At 37.4% G+C, this 21,910-nt stretch overlaps 1 protein-coding gene across 2 annotated transcripts in view; it reads right to left on the reverse strand.

Annotated features, from left to right (window-relative positions):
* The window catches only part of STAC (SH3 and cysteine rich domain), a 68,927-nt gene that overhangs the window by 39,727 nt on the left and 7,290 nt on the right, over nucleotides 1-21,910 (reverse strand). For both annotated transcript variants that reach the window (XM_062497442.1, XM_062497433.1), the window contains exon 2: nucleotides 5,686-5,959. In XM_062497442.1, coding sequence (XP_062353426.1) covers nucleotides 5,686-5,959 — 274 coding nt within the window. The remainder of the gene's footprint in view (nucleotides 1-5,685; nucleotides 5,960-21,910) is intronic.

Raw genomic sequence — 21,910 nt, forward strand, 5'->3', positions numbered from 1 at the left:
GCTGCCAAGAAGTGGTGATCAATCTGTGACCATTTACTGCACCTTTGTACACCTGGATAATGCTGGATACAGGCAGGTTTGGACCAAAACAGAATGCCTACTTCATGAAATGAGGCAGCAAGCTTAAAAAAAGTCAAGCATATATTTTAAGAGAGAGTTGATCAGACTGGATGCAGAAAGCACTGTGTCATAGTTCCTGTGAAATTTTTTCTATATTTAGTAAACATCCACATAAATTACAGTTATATAAACACTTCCTCTAACCATGGAGTTTTCCCAGTACTAATTAGTTGTGGTTACTGATAGTCTAAGAGAAGAGTTCAAATACAGAATCTAAGAGAAAAGGGGAACCATAGCTTCAGTCTAGACCTCTTTCTTTCCTTTTTCCTGCATTTGAAAAGCTTGATCAGTTTATCAACTTGGATCCTAACATTCTGGAGGATTTTACAATACAGTTTTGGGGATAAAAGCAGCTGAAAGTTCTAGCAGTCATAACTTCACAGTGAAATAAAGAAATACAGACTGCTTTTAAAAGATGAAGGGACAAAGAATTTTTAATGGTCTTTTTTGGCTGTCTGAACCTCCAGAATTACTGACAGTGGAAGGAGTGAGTAAATTCTGAAGGGATAACACAATTTCACTGCTTAAGCACTATTGATTAATAGACTGAAAGGAAGCTATGTTACAGCTATATTTTGGTTTTATCTTTTTTACTTGTTTATTGGTTTTCCACAGGTTTCTCTAACTGCAGTCTGGTTAGTTCCCTAGAGAAGACAGGTGTTGAATTATTTACCTCCAGAGCTGCAAAGGTCCAGAGAATCTGCATCCAAACCAGAAACCCGGTTGCCCTGAGAACACCTAGAAGTGCATATATATCAGCTACCTAAACCAGGGGTGGCATGACCCAGAAAGACATGGTTTTAACTATTACTGGACATTGCAGACCACAATTGTTTTTTGGTCTTCCTGCAAGTTTGTTCCAGGCAAACTTCTAACAGGTTCTAACAGCTATGCAAAAAAACCCCAGGTGTATGATTAAAATTCTGTGCCATAGTTAAGGTTAAGAATGGAGTAAAACAGTTAAGTACACTTTGGAAACACAAAGAAAGATACAATAGAAACAAGCAGGTATTTCTTTAAAACACAGCTTTGAAAGATTGACTTGAAAGTAATATAATTTTTAAAACAAAGTGCCTTACTTTTTTTCTGCATTACTTATATTTGACTTAGATGGGAATACATTAATTGCATGTAATATGCTTGGAATATGTGGAAACTAACATTTTTCCCATGTGAATCAGCTCAGGAAATGATCTGCAAATGAGTAAAACGTTGAGAATTCTACAGATGGAGGTTTTCGTTAAAAAATACACAGTATTTTTCAACTATAGAGTACTGATATCATGTTTTCTTCAACAGTGAAGTGTCACAGAGATGACTGATGACACACCAGAGACTGAAGAAGAGCAAGAACTTGCTTCTGATCAGCATAGTTTAAGACTGTAATCTGATGTAACACTAATTTAATACTATCTATCTTTGCTGGTGCCAGGAGGTTTTGCCTCCCTTAATTTGCCCTTGCCAAAGTTTACCACACTCTTGCTAATCACAGAAAATGGCAGATAACACAATGCAAACTTGGAGGTATATGACTCGGTTTTCTTTTCACTGAGATGTGAAATAAAAACCCCATAAAACCAGTGTCTCCTAAATTAACCTAATAATATGTTCCACAAGGCACTTAGATTTTCAAAATTTCCCTTGCTGGGGTTAGATATTAAAATAATGATAAATACAGCTACTTAGTCCAGCAAATTAATGGCTTTCTAAGAGACATACTGTGAGAGGACGTTCAAGGGTGGATATGTTTAGGAAAACATGCACTTCTCCATGGAGCTGAAACCTCAGTCTTAAACTAACCGATTCTAGGCACTCACAGTGGCAAAACAGTGGGTGGGACAAAGGAATACACAGTCTGCTCCAACATGATTGATTTGCTCTGAAATTTTGTGAATTATTACTGTTGAATTCATTATTAGAAATGATTATTTTATTGGAGAATTAGATGCCATAAGAAGGCCCCATTAATGTAAAATGGATTCTGCATGCACTGTTCAAAGCTCCCTCAAATGTGAAATTTCCTCCATCATTTCATTTGACAGAAAACTACTGCTTCTATATCAAATTTTTCTTCTGTTTACCGAGGTGGACCTTGAATCCCAGTCTCGTACAATTCGTAGGAACACTCTGACTCCCGACTTTGAAGTGAGGTATGAAGCACACTATTAATATTCTTGTTTATTTCTTGAAATCAAATCAGTAAACAGATTTTCTTTTGAATATGTTGCATTTCACTCTGGGATGCATGTAAAACATTTGATAGAGTAAGTTTACTGATACATATATATATATACTGATTAGGATGCCTTGGGCTTTAGCTTTTATGTTTTTCAGATTCTCTGCTGCTTGGTGTGTAACACTGAAACTTCATATTAAGTCTTAGTAAGTTGTCTTCACAGGGTAGTTAGAAAAAACAATCCCTTCCCAGCTAGGGAATCAAGGACAACCGGTACCCAAAAAGCATAAACAATTGTGAGGGAAATGGGGCAAGCCAGGGGTTTGAGACTTCATAACCTGAAGCTGTTGGACAATTGACACCAATATGTAGATGAACTACTGTATCCCAAAGGCAATATTTGGCTCATAGTGCCCAGGAATCAAAGAGAGATGATGAATGCATTTTCTTCTAGTAAGATCATGTTCCAAGTTCTTTAATTTTGCTGTGAAAAGAACAGCACAGGAAACCTCCTGCCTGCTCCGTGTGTCCTGTTCACTTTGAAGCTACAGACAGATTCTGCCACATGAGTGAGACTGAAGCAGTCACTGCACATTCATGCTCTGCACTGTTCATTACACTGCTGTGTACCAAACAGAGCTGCTTAGTTCATAGATCAGAGTACCATTTAAGGTGAACCTGGAATCATTCTTGGTGGCAAAATTGAAACCATCTAAAGTCAAGACACAATTTTCCTGGAATCTTTCCTCCAGTCTTCAAAGCACGGATCTGTCTTCATCTTTATTCTCATCAATGAGGAATTTAAAGTCATAGACTCATTACTTTTAAGTGTAGCTGCCTGTGAAAAATGCAAATAGAGAAAACAAATAGGCTCCACGTTTCAACCATAAATTCAGAATCCCTGAACACAAATGAGGCTTTTTCAGTCTGTCTTTGGGAGCAGGCTTGACAGTTTCCTGAAAGCTGCCTGTTTCGCTTCTTTATTCCTATAACCCACAGCTGCACCTATATGGATTAAAACTGAATGGCAGACAGTAACATTGAGATCTACCATGCTGCTTAAAATACAATAAAGCAGAACCAGGCATGACTGCAGTAAGGATCAAAGAGAGAAGATAGCAGGAACAGAGAAAAGTTTGTCTATGAAAATCAGGGCATCTATACTCTAAGGCATCTTAAGGTAAAACTCTTAACATCTTTTCTGCCTTACCTCCAAACAAAGATGAGGTGGAGGAGGTCAGAGCAATTCACCTGATTCAGACTGCTACCAGACAAAATAGGTCACATTAGTTTCTTCAACAATTATAAAAGGCTTCTTTAGCTAATAAGGCGGCTAAGAACAGAACAGAAAAACAAAGCCCTCAGCAGAGAGAACAGAAAAAAAGTTCAGAAAGCACAGAGGCTTAAAGCTGATGTTTTGAAGCTTAGAGCTGTACTTCAGGACTTTCCTATTCTAGGAGGACACAGATTGCCCAGCAAAGGAGAAAGACAGGAGTGTTTATGAACTGGATTTACTCTCTGCAAAGTTTGCTGCCAGCAACAATTTGTCATGAGCAGCAGTATTTTGAAACACTACTGCTGAGTCATGCAGATTTGTGATGATATTTATGTCCATACAACTTCACAAGAAGTTGCCAGAAATTCAAGGAACTTAAATTTGCAGTATATAGTTGTGAATGTAAGCTTTGATAGAACATCCATCCACATTACTGAAGGAGACAAATTCTGGGGCTTTTCCCATATATAAAGTTATTTCAATTAACTGTCCTTCCAGACTTCCTGTCATTTCCTGGACCATGAACTTCCCTGATACTGGTACTTTACTGCTTCTCTTTCATTTATTTTACCACTTCAAGTAGAAAGAAACTTTAAAAGACTGGAAAGTGACACCAAAAAATTGTGATTAAAATTGCTTAGTTTCCTTGGATTCAGTTCAGTTGTGGTGAAGTGAGAATATAAGTTAATTTATGGAAGGAAGATTGCCTTGCATCAATTTTAATATTCTATAGACAGTTGCCTTTTCCAAAGACCACAAATTCCTCACACAAGTGGGGAACACTGAGCACCCTCATTTGATAAATGTTGATCAGTCCTATCAGCATCTTTAAAGAAATTACCATACTGTTACCTAAAAGGCAGTAACTTCCATGCCAGGGGACATAAGTTTCTGACAATAAGCTATATAAATTACAGACAATATTTTGAACTCAAAGACCTGTACTACTTCTACATGAAGCTAAATCAGTGTTTAACTCCTTGTCCTGGCTAAAAGCTTGGAAATTGTGTCACTCACTTTCACATTGGTAAATTGCCACTCAGTTTACTCCTGCTCTACTGTCCTGGGACAAGTAGATGGTAAGTAATCAGGAAGACCAAATCATGAGCACAACACTAGTCACAAGGATGTGAATTTCCAGTATCATATTACTGAATAACTCCTGAAGCTTCCCAGTGTGGTGGCCATGCAGGTTCTACACCTCCAGGCACTTGCATTCTCTCTTGACCTCTCCTTGCAAAGCACCATGGATGATCTGCATGAAGGCTGGCTTTTTAGGCCTTCACACTGCACTGAAAATTACCTTACAAGCAGGGCTTGGCATCGAGGTTTTTTCTGCACACTAGAGACAGTAACAAAATTATCTCCTGTCTGTCAGTCAGTTCCTGGCTGGAACTTACATACTCATGGACAGCTTCAGAGAGCAGATAGGCCTATCTTTCAAAGGTATAAAGTTAGTGCAAGGTTTGTGCGTAGGAGGGATCAGGTAGAAGAACCCCAAGAAAGTGTGCACTGTAAATTCGGCTGTTATATTTGGTTTTTGACCTGGTCTCCCAAAATATTCATCCTAGCTAGCCAACACCCACACCCATACACACAGATAAGAGCCTACCACTCAGCAGATGCTACTGCTTGACCCTTAAGTGACTTGTGGGACAGCTGGGGGACGTCGGTATGGTCAGCACAGTGAACAGGAATTGAAGGTGATGCAGGGTGTGAGGGCAGACACAAGGAGAAAGCGAGCTAAAATTACTGCTGTGGAAAAGAGTGAGGATAGTGGACAAGTTTGCAATATGGATTTCTGCTGCTTCTAGTGTAGCATACAGCTTGTGCTTGGTGCTCAGTATAATCTGAATGACAGAAGAGTTTGATTCCAGCTGAATCCTTCACCTGTAATTTGTGATAACAATGTGTGTCTACAGGGCAAGACATCTGTCAACAAACTAGAACTTCAAAATAGAACTTGTGTTAGCCTGTGGCAGACATGACATAAATCCATGTCTCTGCATGAATATTCTCAAGCTGACATCTGGACTCACAGAAGTTAGATAAAGGTCATCCTGCAAGTTCTATCATGGACACACAATGAGATTTTAAATAAAATGTTTCTTACCAACAATCATATGGTTGCAGACATCACAGAAGGTTGGTTTTTTGAAGATGTGCTCCTGGAAGATGTGAGTCTTGTTTTCTGGCAGCTGTTGGGCTCTGGTGGGTGAAGATGCCTGGCTCTCTGAGTTGGGGAGCTGCTCAGTGCTTGTGCTCACCTCAGGCATCAAGTCTATTTGCAGTTTCACGTCACTGTTAGTCCTCTGGAAGAAATTGTCTGCACTTTTACTCCTCAAACTTTTCGTCTTGAAGGAGAGGGATCGTTTGAGTTTCTGAAGCTGCAACAAATAAACCCATTATAATTACTATTTTTTCTACCCTAAAAGCGATGCAAGCCTCCTGATTTTGGGGTGTGTTGCTCCCAAGTGAACCTTGGAGCTCCTGTCAGACCTTGAACCACCTGAACAATAAAATTGACTTTGAAATTTAACCAGCAATTTCTGAGCAAAGAAAACAGATCCCAAATCAGAAAACAACCTACCCTACATATGTTTTCTGTTGGACAATAAACTTGATAGTCCTAATGAATGTTTCTTTTGGTCTTTATTTGCAGGCACGACAGAAAAGAAGTATTGTTGCAAGTTGTAAGCATTGGAGAATACACCTTTTGTATTCAAGCATAAGGGAACTTAGAGCATTCATCCTCTAAAAATACTTAATCAGTCTGTAAAGCCATTACAGGAATAGTTGTTTAATGGTGGTACATGACAAGTGAATTCAGTAAATATATTTGATATACTTAAATTTCTTGAATTTGACTGAAAAAAGATTTTAGATTATATGTACTTGATTAGCTTTGACTAAGAAATTCTAATTTATTTTTTTTTAAGGACAGGAGTCAAAAAAAAGCAGTAAAAATGTAATTAGTAGGCCAATTGATAGCTAATCCATTAACTAATACTAGTTAACACACTTTCACATGTGTTCTTGTATGTTGTATTGTGTGTTGATTGTCAGTCTATCAAGCACCACAATAAGGCATCACTAAATTAGAGTTGTTAACTCAAAGGCTTTATCTGTAAATGCTCTTGTGCAATATCAGCCACCCTCACATTTTTCATCCTCTTCCCCAGTTTTGTATAAGGCTGAGAAGGGTACTGGATGAGGCTTGGACATTATTAGGAAATTAGCCACACAAATTTGTGGCTTTGTCAGCTCCAACATCCCACAAGGAGAGGCCAGGTAAAATGAAAGCCAGCTCTAAGTCTGCTTTGTGTTTGCCCTCTGTGAAGTGCAATAATTCTGTATCACCTTCCACTCAGCATTATTCAAACCACTGCAAAGTAATTTCAATCACTGCTGCTATTCTCTGGGTGACTGTGATGTAACAACTGAAATTTTCCGTGCTGCTTAGGCTGTCTGTGGTAACCAGCAGGAATGGTTTACATTAGAAACTGCTTATGTTAGAAGCAATGATTATTTGGAATCATAATTCACATTAATATAAAGGGAGGAAGTGTACATGCTTTCCCATAAAAAGAATAGAACTGGTACATCAAGCTGACTTGGTAGCTTCAAAGCACTTGCTCTCCCTAGATTCTGTTCCTGATCCATCCATTTTCTTTATGATGTGGCTGACAGCACGCTGTTGAAAAGTCAAGACACTCTGGGCAGAATCCTCTCTTCCACCTTCAGAAACAAGCAGCTTGTTCCTGGAGAGGGATACACTAGCTCTCAACACAATATTTCACAATAAAATCACAGATTCAAATGAATAGACAAGGAGCTGCTGCTCTTGGCTTCAGTTAACAGTGTTTAGGTTTGCTATGTGGAAGCAAAATGCATTCTACTGCCTGAGCTGCTCCTCCACAGCAGCTTTGGGAATAGGGAGGCATCAGAGCCTGGGGCCCATCCCACATGCAACTCTCCCACCTGCAACTAACTCTGGGTTCAGGGGAGGAGCCCTGGATCCAAAGGAAGGAAATACCTATTTACAAGACACTTTCAGTCTCTAGGGGAATGTGAAAATAAGAGCAATTAAGTAATTAAATGCCAACTATGAGGTAAGTGCAGTTTATGGTTTCTGATGCTCTTCCAGCTGAAGCATAAGCCACAGACTGATTGAGCCTAAAAATCACTGTCAACTGCACCATCAAAATGTGAGATCTTCCCTCTTCCTCTTGGATGTTAAGCTACCAGCTCTTGAAATCACTGAGGGTTATTCAGTTCTGAGATTACTTCATCTCCCCAGTGACAGCCAGGAACTCAGCAATAATTCACCTCCTTGCTCCTGAAATGCTTCCTACTGAAGTCAGACCTAATTAGTGTAGCAAAACACAGAGAATTACAACACAAGGTGACTGAAATGGCATCCATTATTGATTTGTCATTCCTTTCTACTGTGCCACATGAAGCTAATTAAATTTAAAAACACTGTTCCTCTGCCAGAGAAGGAAACCTAAGCTGTGCAATACAGTATTTGTTTTGTCATAAAACAAACCGCTAGTTTGGACAACATATGCAGTACATTTTAAGAGGCTTTGCATTTACTATCCTTATCCTATTCTCCTATGCACAGCCATTTATCAGTTGAGGGGCCTACTAGCAGCTCTTCCTCCCCCAAGCAGAAAAGTTTTCCAAAGAAGAATAGTCCAGCATTCAGGCTATACCTGCCCAAACTTATGGATAAACACTAAAGAGCATGCAACTGTGTGTATTCTGTGCATTCCCTCCCAGAATATTCAGAGGACATAGGCGAGAATGAGTTGAGCAAGTTACCTTCACATATTTAGCAGGCATCTCTGTACAAGCTGATAGTCCTTTCTTGAAATTCACTGAGAACCTCCTGTGTTCATGTGGTTTAATAATTCCCGGACAAGATGGGCATCCTTGTCATTAGCCAAATACAGATTTCATGTCCATTTGCATTCAGACTGGAAGACACCTATATGTTTGTCTTGCACTGCATACCTAAAACACCAGTGGAAGTCTGGGACTATTACGTTCCAAATAGGTTATATGTGTGGAAAAGTGACTCTGAGAAAATGAAGAATATCAGCAAAATTTAGCATTTTGCACAGCTAATTACACACTTTTATTGTTAAAAATAACTCTCAGATCAGCAGGTTTTATGCCCTTCATGCATAAGAGACAGTATACCGGGCCACAGAAGATTAGCATCAGGTTTTAAAATCAGATCAAACTTTCCTTTCTCATATTAGGCTAATGAGAGAATTTGAAATAGGGGAATGGTATGTGATTGTTTACTTAAGAAAAGTTGGCCCAAGCAAGAGTGAGGGCTGGTTGTTATACATATAGTGTAAACTATAAAACCATAAAAGCTTAAATAATTATTAGACTGCAGTTGAGTAAGCATAATTTCCCTTACTTAAATATCACCATCTCCTCATTTTGAAATTTCCTATGGATTATCCCCATTCTTTTATTGCAAGATGTCAAATGTAATTAATTAAATATAAGCATGTAATATATGTCTGATTTTGGTCTGCTATAAACTGAGTTAATGCACTTGTGATGACACAGCTGCTATAACATTCACCTGAGGTGGGAATCAAATCTTTCAATAGAGAGGAACATATGCAGATTTTATTTTTTATACTTTATTTCTGCAGAGTGAATGAGTCCAAAGTCAAATCTTATGAAGAAACACTAAAATCTTTGGGAAAGAAATCCTGCAGCTAGGGTTGTTCTACACTCAATACTTAACTCTTCAGTGAAAAATCATGTATTGAGACTGAAGCAACCTCTAAACCAAGCACAAAGAGGCTTTAAGAAACATATTTGAAATAAATCTCCTAAGACGTTTCACATTTTCTCCATTGTGAACAGGGCTACAGTTTAGTTTTTGTTTAAAATAAAAATAATAAAAAACCAAAAAAACCCCCAAAAACAAAAACAAAAAAACATTCCCAAAAGCACAGGAGTTTTTCTAGATTTATGGTAGAATCCGAGACTTCACAATGTTGACACTTCAGAAACATGAGTCCTTGATTTTAAAGCCAGGATGTTCCTGTGGTGTGAAATTAGAGTAAGGGAAAAATCTTTGTTTCTAGATAAAAGCTTTTTATCAGTCACACAGATTCTCAGTGACTACACATACTAACCTCACAGGCAAGGTAGAGGTAAGTGCAGTAGCTCAACCTCAGAGCCTGATTAACCTTTTTTATTCTGTATCTTGCAGCACTATCTCAATTTTCCTCCAAGTCACTGAATGTTCAAGCTTCAAGGGATCAGAAAGCTCTGTTACCAGCACTCCTCCATCCCTAATTCCCCTATACTACAACTCCTTAGTTGCTATAAGCAGAAAACAGGAGGAAGCAAAAGAACAGGTTTTCAGATTCATTGTTAGTGGTAGCTATGTGCTACTGCTTTTGTTGTGAATGGGAATTGCACCTGCCCTGACCAGGACTTTATTTGATGTAATTATTGCAAGCATCCAATGCTTTTCTACAATTTTAATTTAAGAAATTCCAATGAAAATCAGAAAAACATAAATGATTTGAGCTGTTTTATAACCCCTAGCTTTGCAATTACAAAGATATACATCCACCCTGCAGAGTACTTTATTCAGGCTCCTAAGTACTCCCTGATACCTAGGAACAATTTTCCCTTTGATTCTCCAATTTGTCTACATTAGCAGTCAGGAGGGCTTGGTAGAAGCAGATGGGAAGAATGAATCTGGGGCTATTGAGCACCCAGCATGCACACATCAGGTTATTTCCCAACACGCTTAGTCTTGCTGCCTTCATGGTCACTGCTAACCATGCCTGCCAGCAGCAGAGGCTCCTGTGCAGTGTTGGGCCAATGGGGAGATTGTTTCATACATTTCCACTCTTAACTATTTTCCAGGAGAAATGAATAAATGAGTTCCACTTATGAACTGTAATTCATTGACTGATTATATGATGAAGCCCTTATTTTAAGACATTAGCTGTTTCCTATATTGTTACTGGACCAGCAATAAACTAAAAAAAATATTGCTTGCTGTTCTTTATCCCTTTCTATCCCTTTCTTTACACTGGTGTTAACAATATCATTAGATCCACTACAAATAATTCAGGATATTAACAGAGTTGGAATGAACCATCAAGCCTTTTTGAGTCATGCAAGCCTTATAAAACATAGCTATTTTGTTTAGTAAGCAGACTAAAAATGCTTTGTCAACAGATTTCACTCTGCTATGAGATAAACATCCACCTTCTGTAAGGAACCACTTCATCTTCCTTGCAGCTTCTTAGAGCAAATTTCTAAATTATTTGACTCTCACATTGTTATAAAAGAAGGATTTCAACACACATGGCTCAGATGATGCTGTGTAGAGATTTGCTAGAGAGAATGTCAGGTACAGGGGCTATTATCAAAAGGGACTCAGACCAAAAGCATTTCAAAAAAGGGAGAGAACAAAGCCTTGATGAATGGCATCACCTCTACTGAGTACAGTCCATTTTCTGGGTCAAGGAACATTCAATTTGTATTAGCAACTCTCAGAACATGCTTTGGTTGTTTACTTGCATTGTTGAAGGACTGGATGTTACCAGGGTGTAAGCTACCCTGGCAGCCTTGCTGGGTTCCAGCTGGCTATGCTGATCCAAAGACAACAGGGAACCAGCTCAAATAGAAGTGCTTATTTTTTTTGTGAGCAAGAAGGCTAATGGCTTTCTTCTTAAAACTGAGAGATACAAAAGCAAGTGATTTTTGAGGACAGACAAGAGTGAGTTTTTTACTGGGTTTGAGTTGAAAATGCTCTCCCTTAGCATCTTAATGAGCAAAATTAAGATTATAACATGCCTAAAGGCAGTATGCAATTTCATAAACAATATGTGTGTTTGCCTGCTGATGAGAAGAGTACCATGTCTTATAACATTAACAACATGAAAGGATATTTCTAATACTTGAAGGGTTGTATTTTTATTGGCAAAGCACCCACGATAAGACTTGTAAACAAAGCTGATTTCTTCTCTACCATCTTCTTTATAAATAATAGTCAAAATACTCTGCTAGTACAATTAGCTAAACTGACTTCAATTGTAGATGATTTATACAGTCTGAGAATCTGGCCTTATCATTAGATGCATTTGCTCTAACCAGCTCTCTTGGAAGCTGTATCTTTTTAATTCACTACACACAAAGAGGGAGGGTTCATTGTTGCAGAATCTGTTACATATTATATTTGTGTGTTTTCCCAAACAGATTGCATAGCTTTTGTTAGAAAAAAAATGTTTTTTAGTGTTGTAAAAAGTAAATAATTCAAACTTTCTGCTTGGATATTTTACAGAAATAGTCAAAGAGGAGACATTTTCCATAATACCTACCAATAACATTATCAGTGATTCATTAGGTACCTTCAACTAGTCTGTTTGGCTCTCACAGCTCTGATAATTGTCCTCAGATTCTCCTCTCTGTCTTGTATTATTTTTTTAATCCACTCACAAATTCTCACACTTATTTAGAATATAATCCTTTCTAGACAGGGCTCCTTATGTGATTTTGTTTCAAACATAGAGTTCTAAACTATAATGAAATGCTCTGATTGACATGACAGAGCATAGCAGCAAAAATCCTTGAAAGAGCCTCAGGGCTTGAAAACATGAAATCTGAAGGTGTGCCCAGGTGTCACTGCCCCCACAAATGTCTCTGTGAATCCCATGTCCTCAGCCCTCTCCTGATGTACTACATCCTTGCCACCTGTATGTTGCATCTCTAGTTAGCAGACTTATGAATTATCAAAAAGTCAGCCTGCACATGTAGCCAAACAGGCAGCTTGTTTAGCAGAGCTGTTCATTCTCTATGACTCTGGTTTGGTTCAAACCAAGCTAAAAGTTCACCTGGTTCTCAACAATTGCTCCTGCACTTTGTTCGAACTTATCCTACATTTTAATGTGTGTCTTCTTCTAACTCTGCAAGGAACCAGGAGTGGCACATATGTGAGGTAAAGGCGAAATAAACTACATGAAGTTTTAAAGACTAAAAATATGAAAAGTCTCTAATGTGATCCAATATCCTTTATGTATCTTCAAAATTCAGCATCAGATATGACAGAATAAAGTAATGCAGTCCAGTGAGTGATAAATTTGAGGAAACACAATTTTTTAAGTGTATCAACTGCCATAAAATCTCAGGGAAATTCTTTTCTCTCTCTTATATTCAGAACTGTCCATTTAGTCCTAAGGCATAAAAAGGGTAGATACTATTAAATTTTCTGCAATTGTGACTAACCCTGAGCTCACAGTACTTTCCGTGCAAAATTATATTTTCATTGTAACTTCAAAAGACTCACAGTCATTTAAAAAGTTTAAAATAGTTTATAAAAAGGAGGAAATATATGCAAAATAAATACTTGTATGAATTAAAATGAAGAAAAATGTAAGCATTTTTTAATCAAAAACTGAGTAAAATCCACACCCACACTCTCAAATTTTATATCTAACATAATTTTTGCTTCTATGTTTTTGAACAGCTGTATTTTGATATATTCCTTCGTATTTCTTTAAATCAAAATGTATTAGAAAGAGTAATCTAGAAAGGAAAGAGTTAATATTACATTATCTTCATGAGGTTTAGTGTCCATCAGTATATTTTTGAACTTCCTAACACATTTGATTCAACTTTATTTTTTGTGGGGAAAATGCTTGTAGTAATCTTCAACCACGGTTTGCATTCAGCCCGCTTCTAGCAGAGAATCTTTCTCAAATTTGCAGTATTTCAAGGTATCAAGTGACAATAACTTTCAGAGAATCTGTGCTGTAGCTTTCCAAAGTTTGTAATCCAATTGATGAAAATCAGATTAATAGTTCCAAAGTAAGAACTACTGAGTTCACAGTGTTGAGCTCAATGATCATCAATTCTCCATCCTTTGTCAACATGTGCATAAATCAAAACACTTTGCAATTCAAACTAGAGAGCCCTTCAGCCATTATAAAATTTCAGGGCTACAAAATATTTTGTCTCTTTGATCTCTCTTGCTGCCTCATTTAACAATAGAGGGGCTGCTTCTCTCAGGAGCAGAGGCAAAGACTACAAATCCTGTAGCTGTATCCAGGATTCTGTTCTCCCTGCTGCTAAATAACTGTTCCCACATGGGTAGCACCAGCTGCATTACATCCTTTGTAATTCAGGTTATGAAAAGTATCTGATGCAGACCTTTGTGTAGTTCCTGTCTCCCTTTCATGGTCTGATAATAGAACTGTGTCCAATTTTAACTCCTGAAACCAAAAGGAAAACTCATGAAGAAAGCAAGAGATAGCTAGGAATAGTTCTTTCATTAAAAAAAAAATCAGCCTGTACTTTCAATTTCAAGAAAAGGTGTTGTTTACAACACCTTTTTTTTTTTTAGTTTGGGGTTCACCTCAAGCACCTGGTTGCTAAGCAGCCAGTCATCTCCATACTTTGACTCTATTAGGATGTTGTTACTCTTGCCTCTTGATCTACATCAAGGCATTTGGACTGTTATCTCTTGAGGTCCCTTCTCAGACTCCCATATTTTGCATCTCTTTTTGGATAGCTCTTTTCCATTTCAGCTTCTAAATGGAGCACTCATTCCCCTCTGGTAACTCCTGATTCAGTAATTTATTAATCTTTGCACTGGTGGATATGGCACAATGAAATTTGGACATTAAAAGGCTGGGTTTCAGACTGGTGTAAATCCACGCAGCCCCGCAGAGGAGAAAAAAGCTACACTGGTAACTACCTGCTGAGAGTCTTCCAGTCTGATAATAATAGCACCTGAGTTTTACTTCTTTTCCTTCTCATGAATAATCTGGAACAAATGTGATTGTGAATGTAAGATTAATCATCCTTGACTGTATCTCCTCTATGAAATGTGCATTTCCCCTATTGATCTTATGCCTCAATATGACACCCTTGGACCTCTAAAAAAAAACGACAACCAAAACCACAATAGTGTTCTGTTAAAAAATGCTGGGCTACCTACAGCAACAGTTTCCACTAATATATTTATCCATTTTATTTTCTTTTATTTTTGTTAACAGAGCTGTTTTATAATACTTTAAATAGTAGTAAATCTCTTTAAGCAAATATGGAAATACATCTTGCAGAGAGGCTGATACCAACCAGGAGCAAATTAATATGAACACCACAACCCACATACTGAATTATCACATTTGTGCCATCTTAAAACAAAAAACAAATCCGAGACCTGCTGAGAGTTGTTATAGTTAATACTTTGTCAGTGTTTCCACTCTTACTTCTGGGGCTCTAAACTTACACTGTTAAAATTGCTTTGCAATGAAAACATGTAAGTACTCAGGTCTACAACAAAGTAATTGTCACTGGGCAAAATCCTAATGTCTTTGCTTATTGCTAACTTCCACTGACTTCAGTGAGCATGTATCCTGAGTAAAGGCTCCAGGTTTGGACAGGTTATTGGAGGTTAGGTTTTTTTGTTGTTTGTATGTTTTGAAATAAAACTTTTAAAAAATGTTTTATACTGTGAATTAAAATTAAAAGATTTCTGCATGCAGCATGAAAAAACACCTGGCCACATTTGACATTGTGTTCCCTGGCTGACTTTTATCTGACTTTTCAATTCCCTCCTCTTTTTCTTAAACTGTTCTCTTCTAAACAGCGCTGCTCCATAGCCAAATATAGATAGATCCAGGAAACATTATGCTTCTGCTTCTTCTGTCCATCCTAGACACTTGTATCAATTAATACTTTGTGTGAATAATTATGTCCAATTCTTGCTTAGCTACTGTGCTTTAACTTTGAGATGATATTGCTTTGCTTTTCAGTCAAAGAGCAAGCTAGAACACAACAGCAGAATTTGGATGCTGTACAGCCTATTGGTTTAAAAGAAGCCCACGGGCTGATATTTTGTTTTACTTGATCCCAAATGTTTCTTCACTCCCTTCTTTGCTGCCTGTTCACAGAGATTGAGATCCAAATTTTACAACTTGTTCCCATGCTTCCATTTCAAACTCTTCTCAGTGAAAGATGACAGAGGGACTTACACCTTACAGAATATTAGCAGTGTGTGTTGGTTCCCTTCCAATTTTTCTTTTTCATTGTTCCCTTCCTCCTCTTGTGCATATTTTTGCGATCTGGTAGCAGAGTTGCTGCCTTCTATCTTCCTTTTACTCCTTTGGAAGACTAACAATGTCTTACCATGTGAACTCTTCTTCTTACCAGCCACTCAGGAGGCCAGGGCATCTGGCCAACCAGGCAGTACCTGTTCAGACACCACAAGCCTAACAGGATCCATACAGTCCTGGTGCACACTGCTGCCCTGAAACTACTCTAGCATGAAGTCCTGGATCTGGGGGTAGAGCTGATAGCACACAGGGAGCAAAGCTGGTTAATCCTCTGGGCTTCTCCATGGGCTTTTTCTACCTGGGTACCCACAGGATTTCCTTCATCTCATATTTTCAGTTCTTAAGTCCTAGAGCATCTACCACATACATAACAAATGCTGTGTCAATTAAAAAAAATGTCTGCCTTGATAACATTTTCTTAGTAATTTCTTCTGCATCCAGTTATCTTACTGTCCACCATGACAAAGATACGTCTATTTTCAGATCCAGTACAGATCTGGTACATTTTCCATTAAAGCACTTCTCAAACTGCAACTTACAGTATGCATTCATCCCTTTAAACAAATCTACTCTAGTAGGTCTCTAATTTTAAAAAAAGCACTTCCAAAAATTTTTGGATAAATTATGCTTGTAGTACCAGCTTCCAGTGAATCTGTTACTGCTACAGCAAGTTTCCATTTCACTCTGTCTTTCATCTTTTTGTTATGAATTTTTAGTCATACCCAGCAAAATCTACATACAATGTCTTACAAAAGGAATAGGGCAATTCGCCACATGGAAAATCTGTTTAACTGATGATGGTATTGTCATACAGATGACATACAGTTACCTGGCACTTCATGGAGACACTTGAAGGCCTTAACACTGCTTCAAGAAGTTGACAATGTAAACACATATATTTGGAGATGTTAATATGAGTTGTTAAGTATGAGATTTATGATTTATCTTTGACTCTTTTTGCCCCAGGCTAATCAATTTCTTTTATATTTTTACCTAAACCTCCAAGCTGCTGAACGTATCTTTAGCCAGCTAATGTTTCAAAATAAACCCTGCAAGACAAAAACATTTTTATCCCCACCAGCAGCACAATTTTCCTTCTCAAATTACCTCTATCAAAATTCAAGATTATAATGACTCAACTGTAAAAATGTGGTTTCATACTGACATAGCTCATTTTGTGTAAAAAGATAGTTACATACAGAATGCCATATGCAGTAATGTAGAGAATTTAAGACTAAAACCCTTTCTGAAGAACTACATTTTTTTCTAAATGTTAAGACTCAAAACTGTCTAAAGTTAAAATTTTGTTAATGAAATTCTGCACACAAACATTCAATAATTGTAATAATGTTTTTGAAAATAAAGCTGGTAATACTGTCACAATGTTGTGTTCACCTAATAAATGAAGCTTCTAATCTTGGTGTTGCAAGAGAAAAGAGCCGTTGTCATTGACATAAGTTACCAACTATTTAATTTAATAAGAATTACTGCTTTGATATGAAATCCAGAGATCTTTAACCAGTAAAACTGTGAAGCCTTGTCTGACAAAAATAGTATCTGTGACTTCAAGAGGAACAGCATATTGCATGGGTCTACATGAGGGATTCAGGCAGGCAGGAAAGCAGGGACATAGGAGGAAAAGAAAGGAAATTCAAGTTAATAGCAAGAGAGTTTTAAAGAATGTAAATATGAATCCTATGAAAGAGGGGGATTTTCCATGAAGACTTTCCCTTTGTCTCATCTATTCTGCTGTTAAAGTAGGTGTAATTCTTGAATTCTTGATATTAGCTAAATAACACTGACTTACAAGGCATGTGAAATATTACAGCAGAAATACAATTACTGTCTAAATTAAAGAGCTGAACTAAAGAGAAAGTGCAGTGCTAAATTCTGTGACATATCAATTTTGTCTCATCAGTTGCTTTTTTTTATATGCAGAAAAGGCTATGTGTGGGACTGTACTGGAGGGATATTAACTCATGGAAAGGAGATTTTTTATTTTAGAATTCAGCAGCTGGTAGTAAAGATAAACTGACATTACCTCTATTGCTACTTTGGGAATATTGTATTTATTACAGTGTGTTCTCTAAAATGCCAAAAAAAAATAGGCTAGCTTTCTCATCTTGTTTAAAAAAGAAGTGATGCCTTTTTGACCAGACTGAGTGGCTATTTCTTATGGCCAGCATCTAGTCATAGTTGCATTCTCCTCCAAGGAAAATCACTCTATTAAGATTTTTCATTTATGGTTTGACTGTAATTTTTTTGACCTTTATGAAATGTTTTTAATTTGTCTACATTCTAGCAGATTCAGGTAGGTCTATTACAGCTGTTGGCATTCATGTTAGCTTTGATAATCTGTAAGGAAGATGTCCAGAGCATTTTTCTTGGATGCTAAGCAAATACTGCTAAAAAACCCAGTGCTGTTGAAGAGCAGAACTTCAGACTGAGGAAGTCTGTGGGAACCTAAACTTCTGGGGGAGGCAGGAGCTCAAAAGACCTTCAGCAGCAGTGCACTTGAAAAGGGCTTTTTTGATTAGCATTGGTCCTCAACTACCTAACCCAAAAGGAGAGGACAAGATGGGGAAACTAGGAAGAGGGCTTTATTTCTTCTCCATAAGGAATGTTCTTTATTACTTCATTGTTCAGGTCTTAAATTTGTGTATAGTTTCCTGCACAGACATATAAAGACATGATGAGGGATCATCAAGGGATAAATAGGTATCCACACACGAGGAACAGGCCACGTAAACCCAGAAAATGTAGGGAAATCAGATGCAACTGAAGGAATTGCTCTGTGAATAATGCAAGTACAGCTTGAGAATAGGTGACAGGGAAAGTACAAACTGTGGGGTTTGTGTTTTTCCCAAGTGTACTTATGGCACAAGCGTCAGCATCCACACAGTGTTTATGAAAGGTCGTTTTCCTTTACAGAAGAACACCATCCATTTTCTTAACAGAAATGTCTAAACTTGACTAAGCCTGAAAACATGGAAGTTTTCCTGGAAAGATTTATTGTATCAGAGAGCCTGGTCATGGTTTAAAGCATTAGTGTGAGACTAGGAACAGAGAGGGAGGGAAGAAATAAACATTGAAAAGCAGAGTGTAAGTGGGTGAGGTAGAAAAAAAGTTAACTGATTGCCTAGATCTTTAATGGTCAGGAGGATGAAATCCATTTGTCATAATAACTAACTAACTAACTACAGGAAGTAGATCAAACTGCTGCCAGAGACTCCAGCTTGCCCATATTGTGAAACCAATACATGATTCATCTTGTGGCTACAGCTTAACATCAGCACTTCGCATTCTGAAGCCTGAATAGGCTCACAACTTTCCTTTTCTTATAGGTGCATAACTTTCCATTATAGGACTGCCTGGAAACAGCAATTCTGCTTAGCAAAAATTTTCAAAGTTTGAATGATTTTGTTCCGCATTGGCATAAAAAAAAAAACAACTGCAACTTTTCAGAATGTCTTTGTGAGATGTGTGGGAAGGAGAAAGTCAGACAGACTAGTCATGCAGGGGAACAGACAGCTGACCAGTCTTTGTAGGCAAGGCTCAAGACCTCGCTCTAACAGAATCTCACTGGTGTTCACCTTACTTAAATTTGAGCTTTTAACTCAGCTGTAGCTGCTTTCTCTGGTAAATGGAAAAAGATTTCTGCTCAGAAAGGCTAATTTACATCATGCAAAGCAGGCTTTTCCTCTAAATCACCTTTAATAAAACAGTTTTGGTCTGTGTTCCATTTATAACATAGGGGGATTGAATGACTTACTTACCTGCCTATAGTTGGTCTCTAATTACAGGTGAAGCTGTACAATGTAACCTAGGATGCATTTTTTACTCTCCTCTTTTATCTAGAAATTTCACTTGCAATCAGGGAAAGCAGAAGTTTACACAATTAAGAAACTGAACAATTCCTCAAGACCAGATGTTTTGACATTAAAAAATAAACAGTAAGTGTTTTTTTGGTTTTTTTTTTAAAGCACTCAACAAGAATATATTTCACTGGAATGCCTGTTACAGAAATATTTGGCAAAACATTGTAAGTCACCTTATGTTTATTTGCAAATTATTCCTTATTAGATAATTTAAATTTAAAGAGGATGTGTGAATGTGAGAAATTATCTAATAGCACATATAAATAATATAAATAAGTACACTAAGAGATACAACAAAAAATTGTATATGCCACATCTTTGAGTTGACTAATACTGGCTGATAGGAGTAGGTACATTTTAAAAATGTATATGAGCCTGAAACATCTAAACAAATGGCTTCTGAAATTAACTGCAAAGAAGTCAACTACACTGACAAGTTTACCATGCTGAATGTTTTGTTGTGAACACAGAGTTGCCCAGTCCCAGGCCATTTCTCACTGTGCACAAAGGCAATAGAGGCTGGGTCAGGGCTTTTAGACTCTCATTTCAGTCTCAAGATATTTTGATTTTGGGAAACATAGTATATAAACCGGCAGGGAAAACACTGGCAAATCAATGAAGAATAGTACACTTATATAAGTACATTTTAGAAAGTGACTTGTTAGCATCAAGCCAGAAATCTGACCCTTGGCTGACAAAAGTGTCAAAACTCTCCCTTCAGTATGAATGAGCAATTTTTGTATTAAAAAAAAAAAAGGTTTCATACTGGGGTATTCAACTGAGGCATTTGTCTGTATGATCATATCTATCACTATTTGCTGTAACAATCTGTCAGGCTGACTTTGCCTTCTCACCTGTAGCTGCGCCTCCAAAACATACATTTCTTTGTCTTACTCTGATAAAAAAGTGAAAAAAATATTCTAAATGCAATTTTAATATCTCTGTGAATACCAGTTTATAGTATTTTGCTCCTTTCTTAGGAAATAAGTTAGTTAAGCCTAATAATCAGTTACTGTAGGTCAGCTTCATTTTCCTTTTCTATTCAGAATACTAGACTGCTAAAATGATCGTTATTAATTAAACATGTGTAGCATGCATGTACATAGTGCATGTGTAGCATTTTAATAAAGCTTTTAAATGGCACTCAGGGATGGAGCACATTTTGTCTACAAAAAAGAAAAGCATTAAAGTTGTTGCTGTTACTCACCTAAAGGACTGCAATTCCATATTGAACTTGCAACCTCCTGTGGCTGGGAAATACCTCTGTCTCACAATTATTCATGCTTTGGTATTTTTAACACCACTACAGCAATTTCATCTGACAGTACTTAGCAAACTACTCTCATCACTTAAAAACAGGTCAACTAAGAAATGCTGACCTGTCAGGGAGAAAAATTCCATGAGCCTGCAGTACGTTTATGTGAGACTATAGACATGAAACTCATTTCATTTTAATAAATAAGAAGATAGGCAAACCATTTGTAACATGTAACTGCTGTTGTCAGAGACACAAGAAATCTGTTTTTTAGTCATTGACTGTACAAATGTTTTACATGGCTCCTGAGTTAAACTCCGTGACAATGAGCATTTACTCTCTCAATTGGTCTACTGAATCAAAAGGAGTTTCCTCCAACAGAGGTGTATGTAAAAAAACCCCCAAAGTCAAACTATTTCAGTCACTTGCATATAGATTTCTCATTTTCACAGCTGGCCCTCTTTGCTAATGAACATGCAAAGTTTGCTTATGCTTCAGCCCTTTCCTGAGAAGTGCTCATTTAACACTGAATGACTACTTGCCTATGCAACTGGAAGTTGTGCAGCAGGACTGATACTGTGTTAAAAATATTCAACTCATGCTCACATCTGAAAGCCTAGTCCTCTGCCTGACAAATGTGAGCATATATTTATAAAATATGCAATATTATACCCATCAGGAGCGTGCAGCAATGGCTCCTAGGCCATAGGGAAAATGCTTGTCATACAAAGAATAAAGTTTTCTATCAAGTGATTATGATTTACTTGTATTTAAATTAAAGTGCATAGGAAAAATGAATCTCTAAGTCATGTTTTGGATTTCAAAAATCCAAAATTGATGTACTGCATTACCCTGAAGAAATTTCAAGCCTTCAGCTCTCTCATATATGTAGATGTATATTTTAGACCACATCACTCTTCGGAGTGTGACACAGAAGGACACGAACTAGTAACTGTAGGGAGGTATGAATGTTTCAGCAGTGATCTGGAAAGTAGCAGAGCTGTCTTGAATGTGTTTGGGTGTGTAAGAGACATATAATTTCTTCAAAGTTGTTAATACTAATACTAATCTATGAAATGAAGATAA

The sequence above is a fragment of the Cinclus cinclus genome, chromosome 1 (genome assembly GCF_963662255.1).
Source record: "Cinclus cinclus chromosome 1, bCinCin1.1, whole genome shotgun sequence".
Taxonomy (NCBI): domain Eukaryota; kingdom Metazoa; phylum Chordata; class Aves; order Passeriformes; family Cinclidae; genus Cinclus; species Cinclus cinclus.